Source organism: Phaseolus vulgaris, chromosome 7, assembly GCF_051622355.1.
Source record: "Phaseolus vulgaris cultivar YP4 chromosome 7, ASM5162235v1, whole genome shotgun sequence".
Classification (NCBI taxonomy): domain Eukaryota; kingdom Viridiplantae; phylum Streptophyta; class Magnoliopsida; order Fabales; family Fabaceae; genus Phaseolus; species Phaseolus vulgaris.
In genome coordinates, this window is record NC_143504.1 from 41,259,416 (window position 1) to 41,274,466 (window position 15,051).

At 34.4% G+C, this 15,051-nt stretch overlaps 1 protein-coding gene across 12 annotated transcripts in view; it reads right to left on the bottom strand.

Moving 5' to 3' along the window:
- Nucleotides 1–1,020: 1,020 nt before the first annotated feature.
- Nucleotides 1,021–15,051, bottom strand: part of LOC137828466 (ubiquitin C-terminal hydrolase 13) — a 33,086-nt gene continuing 19,055 nt past the window's right edge. For 11 of the 12 annotated variants that reach the window (XM_068635063.2, XM_090304531.1, XM_090304537.1 and 8 more), the window contains 10 exons: nucleotides 14,751–14,928; nucleotides 14,525–14,626; nucleotides 14,373–14,444; nucleotides 7,490–7,555; nucleotides 6,928–6,993; nucleotides 3,319–3,405; nucleotides 3,060–3,176; nucleotides 2,754–2,828; nucleotides 2,527–2,613; nucleotides 1,021–1,363 (listed from right to left, as the gene is read on the bottom strand). In XM_068635063.2, coding sequence (XP_068491164.2) covers nucleotides 1,283–1,363; nucleotides 2,527–2,613; nucleotides 2,754–2,828; nucleotides 3,060–3,176; nucleotides 3,319–3,405; nucleotides 6,928–6,993; nucleotides 7,490–7,555; nucleotides 14,373–14,444; nucleotides 14,525–14,626; nucleotides 14,751–14,928 — 931 coding nt within the window. In that variant the 3' untranslated portion in view covers nucleotides 1,021–1,282. Of the gene's footprint in view, nucleotides 1,364–2,526; nucleotides 2,614–2,753; nucleotides 2,829–3,059; nucleotides 3,177–3,318; nucleotides 3,406–6,927; nucleotides 6,994–7,489; nucleotides 7,556–14,372; nucleotides 14,445–14,524; nucleotides 14,627–14,750; nucleotides 14,929–15,051 lie in introns of those variants that run through there. The other variant, XR_016523092.1, reaches the window with a different exon arrangement.

Below are 15,051 nucleotides of genomic sequence, written 5' to 3' on the forward strand. Positions count from 1 at the left end.
GTTTTCTTAATTCCAACTCCCAATTCCGTTTGAGAACATGAGATGGCTAAATACAATAATAAAAATTAACATTATTACGCATAAAATAACTTTGACTAAATAGAAGTAAGTTAAAGTTGTTTCGTCGAAGAGAGAGTAGAAAAATAATTTTAAAAGTAATGAATCACATTATATTATATTTAATTTTCTTCCAATCAAATACTTTTAATTTTTTACCTTAATTCCAACTGTTTTTACTTTTCATTATTATTGTCCCTCTATTTTTCTATTCTCAACCAAGCAAACCGAATTAAAAAATAGTTATAGTTAAAAGGTTACATATATATATATATATATTCATTTTTAAACATGTAGTAAAATAACTGATTCATATCCATATTAGCTGTTTGAAGAAAGGGAATAGTTGAAAAAAATATTACTCCCTTTAATAACTTTAAAAACACGAGATATTGACGTATAAATATTACCATGGAGATATCTTGAGTTCAATAAAATTCAAACAAATATGTTTACATATATTATAAATTTTGTATTCCGATTTGATTTGGTGATATGAATTTTTTGCTAATTTTAGAACAATGATAGTTTCTATACAAATTATAATAAAAAACATTTTTAACCGAGCTTTTAAAATGCTATTCAAATTATGCTCTTATTGTACATGCTTTGTAATTCGTTGTGTAAAAATAACTTCTCAATTTTTCACATGAATTGAAAAAAAAGTTAAAATTGGTAAAAATTAGGATAATAATTTTTAAATGTGAAATAAATTAAGTTGTGTTTCCAAAGGTTATTATAATGTATGTTGAATAGAATTCTTTTAGAAAACATGGAAAACTTATTTGTGATAAATTATGTTAAAACTACACTTTTATCTTAAAAAAATTGCATTAAGTGTAATGCTTTTTTTCTTTTCTTAGAAAGGATTTGGGTGAAACCATCAAGGGGTCTAACTTAGTTTGTTGAAAAATGTTACAGGTGAGTCTGAACATACAAGCCTGTAATGTAATAGAAGGTGCAGAAGTTAAGTATACCTATAATTATATACAAAAATCCAACCCAAAAACTTATTATTTATTATTTACAAGGAATTAAAACCAAAAAGACAAGGAGTGATTGAGGTTTAACCACCAGGAAAGACAGATAAAAACTGTACACCTATCCCTCTAAGTAAAGTAATGAAGCTATAAAATTGGCAAGATTGACTCTACACTACTGTTATCACTTCATAAAACTGCAAGTGTCACTGCCATAAGCTATTATATACTGATTCATAGATTCATTAGTTGTAGATTTTTACAGGCTTCTCAATTGTGTGACGGTTCTGCAAAATTGAGAAATGATCGTTGTAGACTGCTGGAACCTGCGCATAAAATTATTTTCAGTGACTTGTATTCAGCCGTTGTTACATTTGGATATCCAGTGCAAATGCAATAACTTATTTTCATTCCAATTGTATAATCAAGTTGTACATATAAATATTAAATAAAATTCATCTATGAATGTTTCAGTAAGAGCAAAGATATACCATGGAGCTATAGGTAGGAACTAAAGACTCATGTCTGTGTTAAAGATTAAATTATCTTATATTGTTTATTTTAGAGTATGTCTAATTCTTTCAAGTATTCTTCATTCATTTCACCCAAAACACCTGAAGATACTGCCATAATAACAATTTTGCACTGGCAACTAGCTTAATCCTATTAAAAGTTACAATCATTGGCATATGTGTGGTTTAACTTTTCCTCATGTTCAGTATGTGCTATATTTACACAATTTCATTCACTCAACTTGCATCTTGTGTAACATTCTTATTAATATCCCCATCACTTTGAAAAATGGATTCAAGATAATTAAACCATGGAACTTGTGATTTAGTGTGTCCCCAGTTTCAACACAAAAAACATTGCGGATTCAAGCCTTGGCCCGATCTTACACTGCATATACCTTGGTTACATCTATTTAGTGAAACCGTACGATTCTAAACTTCCTCTCAACTTAATCTGAGAATTAGCTCCTCTAACGTCATCAACTAGGACTATTTCAGAGACAAAAGATGAGCATTGAGGTATGGCTCTCCAATTTTCCCAGCAAGTATGTCCAATACTAATGTGAAAAAGGTATAGAGTCATGTCAGAGTTTAAAGGGGAGAGTGAAAAAGAAATGTAATATTAGAACATATAACTTGCCTTCTTCCGTTCACTTTTCTCTAAAATATTTTCAAGACTGCTCTCACAGCGTAACCAACTGAACTGTTTTCAGAGAAGTCTAATTCTATGTTGCTATATTTTCTTAGAGATTAGAAGTAATAGAATATAATCAATTAACCATACATAGAAGTAATGCCATTTTTTCTTTATAAATTGTATATATTTTTGTTTTATCTACCTTAAACTTTGAATGACTGCATTATGGATCCACATTTTAAGGTTTTGTTTTTATTTAAGACAGAATGCATATACCATCTACACAGCTACTTTGGGCAATCTCCCAAAAGAAAGAGAGAAGCCAGTCCCCAGCGTTTACCTGGTTAACTGCGTAAGACCTTTTTGGAGCACTGTCAGTGTGTTCCAGTCCAAGATATTGCTCCCAAGAACCAAAAACATCCCTTCTCTAAACAAACAAACAATTCAAATTTGTAGTAACTTAATCATGTAGAAGTCAAACAATAAGCCTAAACAGATTCCATTGACAGCCTTAGGCTTCAAAACCAAAATGAAAAATCACATAAGAGAAAGAGAATATTGACAGACCTGAAAACAAGCACAGATAATATCAGAATCTTGTAGGTATTCAGGACGACCATGTAACACAAATGCAAACTTCCACTGGAAAGACAAACATCATGGATAAAAATATATCAGTTATGAAATAAAACCTTGTTAACTCTACATCCAGAGAAGTAATTGAAGCAGGACAGTAGTTTAACTACAAGCAGAAAAACAAATCGAACATTGTACATAATTATTAATATGCGTCAATATATCATAAAAAAGTTGACCAAGCTTTAAAATGCCTAAAATGTAGTGCAGATAATTGAATAACACATTCATACATACGTTTGAAAACTCTGCATCTGGAACTTGAAGCTTTTTCCGTAACCGCAATTTGACATCAGCTAATGTCTCACCACCATGGATAACAAATAGAAAAGGATCCCCAAAATTATGAATTTGCTGCAAATTTTGTAAGTTACAGGAAAAAAGAGTTTGTAAAGAAATGTATCACAGCAAAAATATGATTCAATTACTGGAAAAAATTATATTCGGACTGAAAAAGCACTGAGAAATTATAACAATACCATAGATTTGATCTTACCAAATACTTATGAGCAGTATCTTCAAAGAAATGATAAACATGGATCAATCGATCCAGTGGACCAAGATTTCTATCTTCTTCAGGAATCTTCAATAGTACAAAAGAATATTATATTCGTAATGAGAAACCAAAATGACGAGGAATCATGAACTAAAAAATTAACAGCATGTCACAATAACAAAACACATAATTATAAATTCACAGTCAATCATGGATAGTTGTGCAGTGTGGCTGACAACAAACTAACAAGGCAGGATTGTGACAGTGGCACAACCACTATACCTAGAGATTATGGACACAATTGCAAATAATTTATACTACAATTTACACGTGTGAACACTAAATTGAAGATACATATAGAGGGACAGAAGCAGCAGGACACAGGAAACAAGAATCAAGTGAGAACATAGTAAAGAAGTCACAGCTAAAGAAAAAGAGAGACAACAGGGCACAGACCTGTCAAGTACTAAAGTCTGACTCATGGAACAAATTATATTTGCCAAAACAGGTGGAGTTGGAAGACTATCATTGGATGATAGCTAGAGTTTGGGCTCAAAAAATGGTAGGCTGCAAGAAGTGGGGGTTTTTTGTGAAGCCCGTAACATAGGTGCAATTGTCTAATAAAATTCTTCTACAGGGATGGTTTTCAAACTCTGAAAGCCTTTGGCAACAGAAAACAAGCGAGAAACCAACAGAAATTAACCCTAAGAGAATTGGCGGAAGCCACAGAACATAACTTAAGGGTAAAGTGAGATTTTAGCCACATAGAGATTAACAGCTGTGATGACATCTGGCCATGATGAAGGCAACAAAAAACTGCACCATCATGTGCTCATCATAAACAAGGAGGCGCAATGACACATTGCAGTGGCTACTATTACAAAATGAAAACTGAACTTTAGGGACTTTACAAAATTAGAATTAATGGAATTGCAAAGCTATCAATGAAAATATAAAGTATGGGTAAAATTTTCTATTTTATTAACATGCTCATCAGGTAAGTCTTTCTTGACACAAGTCACAGGCTAATTTTTTTTATGATATAAAATAATAAATTCAAAAAGATGAAGAAAAGATAATTCTTACAATTTTGGATATCGATATTAAAAAGGCTGCTACTTGCAGTTTTTGTTTCAAAACCACCACCGGTGTTATTATCTGGGCAAAGAGACACTAATCTTGGTCCGACAACTCAGTCCAAAATGGCTTTTGATAGTTAGAAGCAATGAAATCTTTTTCGATTGTTTTTTTTTTGTTATCTTATGATGCTATTATGGAACATAAGGAGTCTGGCTCAACCTAGAGCAAAGAGGATACTCAATAATTTGTCTTCTTCATAAACTAGATTTTCATCCTGTGGCTGAACCTTCTATAAAGATTCATATCTCTCTTAAGTTTTTGGGAATCCTTACATCTTAAGTTCTTTGCACAAAATCAAAAAGATCTTCCCTCTCTTGGGTGTTGGTAAAGATATTAATTCAGCCATCCTTAGTTCTTCTACACAACAAGTTTCTTTTTCTTTTAAACGTGGCTTATAGGGCATTTGTGTGTCAGAGCTATTCAGATTTCAGCTCCACGGTCCTTTATTGGTGATTTTACTGTTGTGCTTGGGTGTCATCAATATAGAGGTAAAATTTATCCATCTCCCTTGGGTTGCAGGGAATTCCAGGATTGTTCTGATCAGAATTCTTTCAATTACTTGCCTTCACCTGGAAGTCAGTTTACTTGAGCCGATCAATGGTCACATTGGGGATTCTAGGACTAATAAGAAGCTGGACAGGGTTGTTTGTAATAATAATTTTTATAAGTTTCTGATCTTTTGTCTCATGTAATGTTTTCTATATAGTTAAACTTGATCACCATTTTCTTCTGTTTGAAGTGGATGATCAAGCTAAGGTAAAATCCCCTTTCAGGTTTCTTTCGATGTGGTCTAAACATCCAGATTGTCAAGATGTGATTCATGATGCATTGCACGGAGACTAAAAGGTATGGTTGTCCTATGTTTGTTCTCTCTCAAAAGCTTAAGGAGGTTAAGACTAGGCGTATTCAATGGAATAGAGATGTCTTAGGTAATGTTGCTGCTGCTTTGACTACAGTTGACTAGATTCAGGAAAACATTGACAGAGAAAGACCTATACTTAATCTTTTAGATGCTGAAAAACTCACTCTTTTAGATTTAGATAAAGCTCTCATGCTTGAAGAGGAATTCAAGGAGGAGAAATCCAAAATTAAATAGCATCTACATGGTGAAAGAAACACATACAAAGAGTTCTCTTCAACTTATTGATTTTTAATTCTCTTCAACTAAAGAGATCAAATATATACTGCATAGAAAGAGTAGAAGGGAAGCTAATACACTTGTTTTGATGTGGAATAGACCAGTTAGCTTACAAAGAAATCAATTGTTTAACAACCTAACAAATTGATTAAAAACCTATAGTAAATTGGCATAAACAGTCAGATTAAAAACTTGAGAGAATAACTCTTTATTACTCTAATAACAACCCACTTACATACTCTATTAAGTCATATCACTAGTGGATGTGTGACTAAACTTTGAGGATGTAATTTAGTAACCCCCAAAAAGATTGCAACTTAGATCGCAATTTAAGGCGGTTTTCCAATATATCTTAATATATAACCTGTTTGGAACTTATTTTGGGCTTTCGGGATTTGAAGTTCTAATTATTTCTACATTTGATTTTGAGGGAAAGAGATCATGCGGAGAAAGGATATGTGCCCCTGCTTTAACAACATCCATAAATTGTTTTAACAATTAAATTACCAAACTAAATTACAATAGTCAAAAACCACCACAAATCGAAAAATTCAAAACTACCATCCATAGTGTCTCTGACTAACAAGAGGGACTAAAAGACAAAAAAATTCTGAATCAAGGGACTACGAAGTCAATTTTTAATTTGAGGGACAAAAGATTACCCAAATTTGAGAGACTAAAATCGTATTTAAGCTGAAATTTATTATTTCAATGTTAAAGAGATATGATCAAGAGGGTTTCTCATGGAAAAATCCAAAAGGCACTACTCAAAACATGACAATCATGCTACAACCCAACCCAATCTTTTAGTTTACAAATACATGTCTATTGTCGATACATTTTTCTCATACATAAACTCCATGATATTTATAATAAAAATAAAAAACACTTTGTAGTAGTGTACTAGATTTGTTTTCTTGTCCTAGTGGTCAAGGGTGGCTAAACATTAAGGAAATGGAATGTTAAATGACAGTTACATTTCATACTATTTAGCTTAAACCAGTCATGGTCTTCAAGGAAAACTAAAATATGGTCTTAACCTTTATTAATTGTGTCAATCAAGAACTAAATTATCATCCTTCCAAAGGCCAATGTTGCTTAGAGGTTAAGCATTTCAAATATGTCTTAAATTACATTGAAAATTTTTTAAAAAAAAATGGGACCTTTGATACTCTTTTTCTTTCAATATCAACACATTCTTGTAAAACAAGTGAAGGTTGACAAGAGCTGAAACAATGTCTATCACGTCCAAAATAGTATCTCCCTGGTCAAGATGTTGTATTTGAATACTAATTATAAAAATAAATATAAAAAAGTTAACAAATCTTTACCTCCTCCGCTCTTAACTTCCAATATTCATCATTAATATTCTCAATTGTTTCACTCGGCAGGAAAATCTGCAAAAGGTTTATGAGTTTTACAGCTATCCAATTTGAAACTTCATAAATAAAGAAGAACTTAACAAATGTTGTAAACAAAATTCTATTTTTTACTCCCAAAAACAAAAACAAACTTATATGCCAACAAATTTTCCTTATCCTGCACATAAATTACTTGGAGCTGAACATTTCAAACTTCATTCTCATTAATATTGAGAAATATCAGTAATGTGAAATCTTAATTTCAAGACAAAATGAGCAACTTTTAGCTGGCCACCAAGAGATTTATGAGGCAAGCCAGTAATTAATAGGATAATAGTATATATGAATTTTTATAACAGTTATCAACAATAAGGCTACATTGCATAATGGCATATGAGAGAGTGATGCAGATGAATTGATTTTTTTCCCTCATCACATTGAACGCCAACAAAATTAGTCAACTCAAGGAAATCATGCTTGTACGACTAGCATTTGAACTAAGAAAACAAAAAGTATATGACTGACTCAGCACCTTGTATATCTTGTGATAGAAAACTTCAAGCAATCTCAGTTGTGCATCAGGATGAGATAAATCCACCTATTTCACATAACACAATATTAATTCCATTACATTTCATATAGCATAAAATACAAGAGCTCAACAAATACTTCCAAAGGAATGCAACGGTAAAATATAAAAAAATGTTTCCTTCAAATAGACAAGAGGATAGTTAAATCCAGTTAAAAACAATATGAACTAATCTAAAGGATGATAACAACATTTGATTAGATAAAAGAAACACCCTTCTAGCACTATCAAACAGTCTCGCCATCACAAGGAGAATAAGGCTTCATAAATTTGAGTTGCATGAGAGAAGTACGGCTAGCTGAGTGAAGTATACAAGGTGTATCAAGGATAATGTCTAACTTAGGAATTCAGTACACTTGTTAAATTTAGATACTGAGAATTTGAATGTTCTTATTTTCCATCAGAACCATACCTATTATACATCAAAGAATCCTAAAAGTCTGGTGTGTAGTTGATAGAACTGGTTCATTGTCTAAAGAAAAATACCAATTGCTTGGCAAATGCCGTAGCATCCCTAGACATCCAATAGACCAGAACTGTCCTCACTATGAAGAGTCAAATACTTTCTCAAATGATAAGTTCATTTCTCTCTCAACCTCCTTTCTTTAAATTTCTTTTCTTCTACTATCTCTGTCTGCCCAACTAATTCCCTCACAGAGAGACACTTAACTAACAAGTAATGGGTATGTATCAATACACCCCCCTCCGACAAAGATTGAACTTGTTCTCAATGAAACCCCCTTGTGACTGCTAAAATTAAGTATCATTGTTCAATGGATTGAAGCATGATTAACAAGACAACTGCATCCTGCAGCCAATTGGAATAGCTCCCGCTGAGATGACTATAATATCAATTGATAGAAATTAAATAAAAAAACTAGAATGAAAAGAGATTTTATCCATTAAATCCCTAATTGCAGTATGATAGCAAAATGGGCAAGGGTAAAACCTAGAAGAATGAATGAACGATCTCCAAGGAATTCAAGAGCCTTGTCAAAACGTATTCCCAAAACGTATTCCCACCAACAAAATTCTCTTAAATTTTTTGACTATTTATAACAGCTTAACAAATTACATACAAGTATTCTAACAGATTATAAGGTTTACTCTCAACTTACAAGGCCCAACTAACAGGGAGCATCCTAACAATACTGCCTTCTTAAACATTGACCTTGACCTCAAGGTTAAGGACATTACTCCCTACGCCTGAACATATAGCAGATAGGTAAACTATCATTTTATAATATCAGGTTGCCAACTTGTATACAATTAATATAACTGGCTGCATATGGTGCCATAACAGAAATAGTAAGAGTACAAGCTACGCAACCTCACCACTACAGTTCCAAAATAATTATGACTCCAGCATCAAACACAAACTAAGGGAGTGCCTGCTACGGATGGCAGCGAGGCGGGACGGGTGCGGGTTTGACTATCCCATTTCTATTGCCGAAGTAAAAATTCATCCCCATCCCCATTCACGCCTATACCCGCCCCTTCCTGTTCCAAATATTAATTAAATAATTTTTTGCAAAAATTAAAAGTCAAAACAAAAAACATAATATTATCAAGTATTCATTTTCAAAAGAATACACATTTTCTTTTCTCCAATATCAAATGTCAAGAAACAAAAATGTAGTTGTATAAATATAAAAAGAGAGTATCAAATTAACAATTGGATAATGTTAGTTATAACAGTCAAAACTGTTTTACCTGTATTCTATGCAGCACTGGGTACTATTAATACCCAGTCTTTTCTGTTCTAAATACAAGTTCAGTTAGCCTGAATAATATAGTTCTCTCTTTTCTCTTATTCTCTCCTCTAAATCTTTTGTTCTTTCTCTATTCTTTTATGGTATCCAGAGCCAAAAATGGCCTCATCATCCACCACTGAAAACAATTTCCTAGTCTGGAGACAGCAAGTTAAACCCTTCTGGTCCTGGAAAACAACGCTTTTATTCTAAACCACGCTTTCCAACATCCAAGAACTTCACCAAGATGCCATCTAACTCATCTTCGTCTCGGGTGCAATGTCAAATTTGCGGAAAATATGGGCACACTGCCCTTCATTGTTGGCACAGGTTTGATTCTTCCACTCCCTCTCAAGTTACTGCTAACACTGCCCATTTTTCTACATCTCTTAGTGATGATGAACCTTCGATCCTCGGAACCCCCAATACTCTACATGACCCTCTTTGGTATCTTGATAGTGGTGCCTCACATCATCTCACTGCTCACAGCAACAATCTTTCAAGCACAACTCCTTACACAAGTTCGAAAAAGGTTGTTGTAGGTAATGGTTCATAGCTCCCTATTACATCTATTGGCTCTGCCACTTATACTGATCTTAATACCCATAATACTTTTTCTTTACAACATCTTCTGCATGTTCCTACTATATCTAAAAATCCGTTGAGTGTTTCTAGGTTTGCACATGATAATCCCGTATTTTTTGAGTTCCTTGCTGATGTTTGTCTTGTTAAACGTTAGGGAACCAACGAAATTCTGCTTCAAGGCAAGCTTAAAGATGGTCTTTATATGTTTCCAAATCTTGTTCAAATTGCACCTTATTCTGCATACACTACTGCCATTACCACTCCAGGTTTGGTCATGCCCAACCAAGAGGGATTCATCAAATTATGAAGATTTGTAATATACCTATTCTGTGAATCTTGTGTTGTTGGCAAGTCCCATCAACTCCCTTTTACTGCTTCTCAAACTATATACTCTAAACCTTTTACAACTTGTTTTCATTGACATTTGGGGGCCGTTTGCTACCCTTGCAACTAATGGTGCTAGTTAATATATCTCTTTTGTGGATGCCTACACTAGATATTTTTGGTTCTATTTAATTCATACTAAATCACAGGCACTCACTGTTTTTAAATCTTTCAAATTATATGTTGAAAAACAAACTGGTTTTCTACTTTTAAGCATTCAAACTGACAATTGAAAAGAGTTTCTCTATTTTAAATCTTTTCTTTCATCTAATGGCATAACTCATCGTCTAACTTGCCCTCACACCCATGAACATAATGGTTCGGTTGAACAGAAGGATAGGCATATTGTTGATATAAGATTGACTTTACTTGCTCGTTCTAATTTACCCATGCATTTCTAGGGCTACGCTTTTACTACTGCTGTTTCTATTATAAATGTTTTACCCACATCTATTTTAAACAATCAAAGCCCGTATTATCTCTTGTTTAACACACACCCCGATTACTCCTTTTACAAAATCTTTGGATGGGCTTGTTATCCTCTTCTTCGCCCATATAATAAACATAAAATTAGTTTTCGTTCATCTTTATGTGTTTCTTGGCTATGCCTCTAATCACAAAGGATACATGTGTCTCTCTCCTACAGAGCGTATGTATATTACTCGTCATGTTACCTTTAATGAAACTTATGGTGTTTTACCTAACCTTTTTCCTCTGTTTCTTCACCCACTAATAGCCCCTCCTCCCCTTCACCCACTCTAACTGTTTTTCAGCAATTACCTGCTTTCATTTCTCAACCAGCACCTGGTTCCCCACAAGACATTCATGATTCTTCTGCATCTATATCCTCTCAATCTGACTCGTCTTCCCCTGCTTTGACTCCACCCAATCATGTGCCTCAAATCTCTCACCCTATGCTTACACAAGCGAAGGCAGCTTTACTTCAACCACGTGCCTTTACTGCAACACATGTTTTGACCCTTCCCAAATCCACCAAAGAAGCCTTACATCTTCCCCGATGGCTTTTTGCCATGCAGAAAGAAATTGCGACTCTAACTACCAACAAAACATGGGTTCTCACCTCTCTTCCTCCTGGCATTCAACCCATTGGTTGCAAATGGATTTTCAAAATCAAGTACAATGTCGATGGCTCCTTTCAGCAAAATAAAGCTCGCCTCGTCGCCAAAGGATTTCATAAGCAACCAGGTTTTGACTACTTTGAAACATTTACTCCTGTTATAAAGCATGTCACCATACGTATTATCCTCACTCTTGCTCTTCAATTAAATTGGTTTGTCCATCAAATTGATATTAACAACGCTTTTTTGTACTGTGACCTGGAGGAGTCTGTCTACATGGTCCAACCTCCTGGCTTTGAAACTGGTGACTCCAACACTGTTTGCAAACTTACCAAAGCTCTTTACGGGTTGAAACAGCCACCCAGAACTTGGTTTCACAAGCTAAGTGCCATTTTAATCTCGCTTGGTTTTAATCCCACCAAAAGTGACACCTTCCTTTTTCTTCACTTCCACAATAATATCACTCTATTCATCCTAATTTACGTTGATGATATTCTTACTACAGGGAACTCTAACACTGCCATTCAACGTCTGATCCACTCCCTCAATCAGCATTTTGCCTTAAAGAACCTCGACACTCTTCACTATTTCCTGGGTGTTGAAGCTACTTGGACATTGGATGGTGGCTTACATCTCTCTCAAACCAAATACATTCTGGATCTTCTTCACAAAACCAACATGCTCTCCTCCAAGCCTCAACCTACACCAATGCTCTCCACCTCTTGCCTAACAAAAGACGCTACCAGTGTTGTAGATGATCCTTCTCTCTATCAAACCGTGGTTGGTTCGCTTCAATCACTCGTCCAAAACTTGCCTATAGCGCCAATAGAGCGTGTCATTTCATGCACAACCCCCAACATCACCACTGGAATGCTGTTAAACGCATTCTCCGCTACCTAGCTAGCACTACCACTCATGGTCTTCATCTTCAACGCCTATCTCAACTCACGCTAAATGCCTTTGCTGATGTCGATTGGGGCTTTGATCCTGATGATAGGAAATCAACTTCAAGCCTTGTTGTCTACCTCGAATCAAATCCTATTACTTGGCTTTCAAAGAAACAAAAGGTTGTTTCTCGCAGCTCTACAGAAGCAGAATATCGCAGTATTGCTGTGACCCTTAAGCAGAATACTCAAGTGGATACAAAATCTACTCACCGAACTTCGTCTTCCTCCTACTCTTCCCACCATTCGATCTGATAATCTTGGCGCTGTTCTTCTTGCATCCAATCCAATCATGCACTCCAAGACCAAACATTTTGAATTATATCTTCATTTTGTTAGAGATGTTATTCAACAAAAGAAACTGCAGGGATCACGGATATCTTCACCAAACCATTAACTGCTGGCCCGTTTTCTAATTTGTCACATAAATTAATGGTGTATCCTAAACCATTAATTTAAGGGGGGGATGCTAGTTATAACAATCAACTTTCTCTATTCTTTTAGATAAAGATTAAATAATTATAAAAAAGAGAAAAAATGATCAAATATGACTTAAAAATAATTTATGAAACTAAAGGCCAAAGAAAAGTTAATATAAGTTTTTATAATACCTAATAAAATAAAGATATTTTAGTAATTTAAAACGAGGATGGGTATGAGGACAAGGATGGGTATTTGAATGGGGACAGGACGAATATGTACATACCTATCCACGTCCCCATACAATTTAAAAAATCGGGTATTACCCAGACTCGTACCTAGTCAATCTGTGGATTCCCCGTCAAATTGGGACAGGTTTAGACTATACTCGGGGGACAGATTCATTACTTAGATGGTGACCTGGAAACCATTCAACATTAGATAGAAATAATTTATTTCTACAAAATTCCAATTCCTTCCTTTACCCCTTTGGTGTGAATTTCATATTATCCCTGCTTCCTTCTCCCTCCCATGCTCACAAATTCTAGGTGAAGTTTTCATTCTAATAGTGTCTCCTATACAATCCTCCAAACAACCAATTTGACAGTTCTACCAACAAAAGCTTATTCAACATGCTTGGGGAGAATAACTCAGGCATAACTAAACAACCCATACGTTTACTTAGGATAAAATGAATATTATGTTCATGGGTTGATCATCTTGTTGAAACCCAAACCTCTTTGGTTACTGGATGTTCCTTCCATCTTTATTCCAACATTGCACCATCCACAGGGATGACCCCCTCTCAATCTTCAAGCCAATTTCGTAAGGTTGAGTTAGGTTAATCCCGCTTTGCAATATAGTATCAGTGTGTATCATAGATCCATTAAAAGGGTCACTTACCATGTTATCCATGTATCAAGCCCAATAGTGTTGGACGCGGGGGGTGAATTAGGAAGTCACAAATTGCTAGAGATAGTACCAAAATTCAATATACAAGTGGGAATAGTCCTACATGTCGGTTTGTAGGACTGAGTTAGGATAAGCCTACTTTGCAAGACTACCCAGATGAAAATGTGTTTCCTCCTTCACCCTGCAACACATAAGATTGTCTCCTCGTGAGATAAAGCTCTTTTTCAAACATAGAAAAATCTATTGCATTCAGTACATCTCTGTCTCAACCTTTTCTCGTAATCACTAGACCATCCCACTTTCGATTCTTGGTCCCGAATGTCAACTTGTTCCCCAAAGTATCCACCTTCTTACCAAGAATTTTGTACACTGGAAGCGTTCACAAGCATGAGCCCCAAGAATTCAAATCGAGCCAACCAATTTAAATACTTACCCTTAGGTAATTTGAGCATTTTGATCAAACTTATTGCTCATTAGGTTGGGTTTGTTGTATTAAGAATAGTATGTTACACATATATGTCACTAATAGAATTTTTAATATTATTTTTTAAATTAAGTAAACTCTCACAAGTATACAAGTTGAAACTACAAATTGAGTTTTAGTTAACTCTCAAGTTTGACAACCTTCACATTCGTTGTGAAATAAGATAGTTGAATTGGGCATACAAGCCAGCATGTCAATATGTCTTTAAGTCACCATAATCAAAAACAGCTTACAAGATAATGTATCAACTTTAATTATAAGGTTTACCTTTGACTTGATATCATTCAGTACATCTTCCACTGTACTCTGTTTTGGTAATCTAACAGTAGAAATGACCACCTGAGGAATTATAACGTATAAAACTTAATATAATACAGTACATTAAAAAAAACGAGCACAAAACCACTAAGTATACTCACTTCATCCTTCGTAGCAAGATGGAAAGCAATTTTAAGAGTTTTTAGGCTTTGCAATTCTGGAAGAGGGATATCCAATATTTCATAGTATAGTATATCAGAAATCTACAAAAAAAAAATAATTATGATACCAGGAGCATAAGTAAAACAGACAGCCATTTGGAAGTCATGCAAATTGCAAGGATTTTAAAATATTTTTATCGAGAAAGATTTGGACTTAAAATAATACATGATTGAGGTGAATCAGCATGTCAGACAAATTTTCAACTCCTTGATACTTTATAGGCAGTGATTTAGGTTGCTGGGAGTAGCAGTTGTGAGACGTAAGTCTGATTTTAGAAGAATCACTCAAGCCAAGATGTTGAGCAACCTTAATAACAACATCATCATATGTGTGAAGCTTTGACCTATATGATCACGGAATGCATACGGATCATCAAATATAATTTAATTACAAGAAAGGTCCATATATCTTCATCAATGAGAAAAGGTCATCAAATCAAGGTTGCATGGCTACTTGTGAAGGTTTA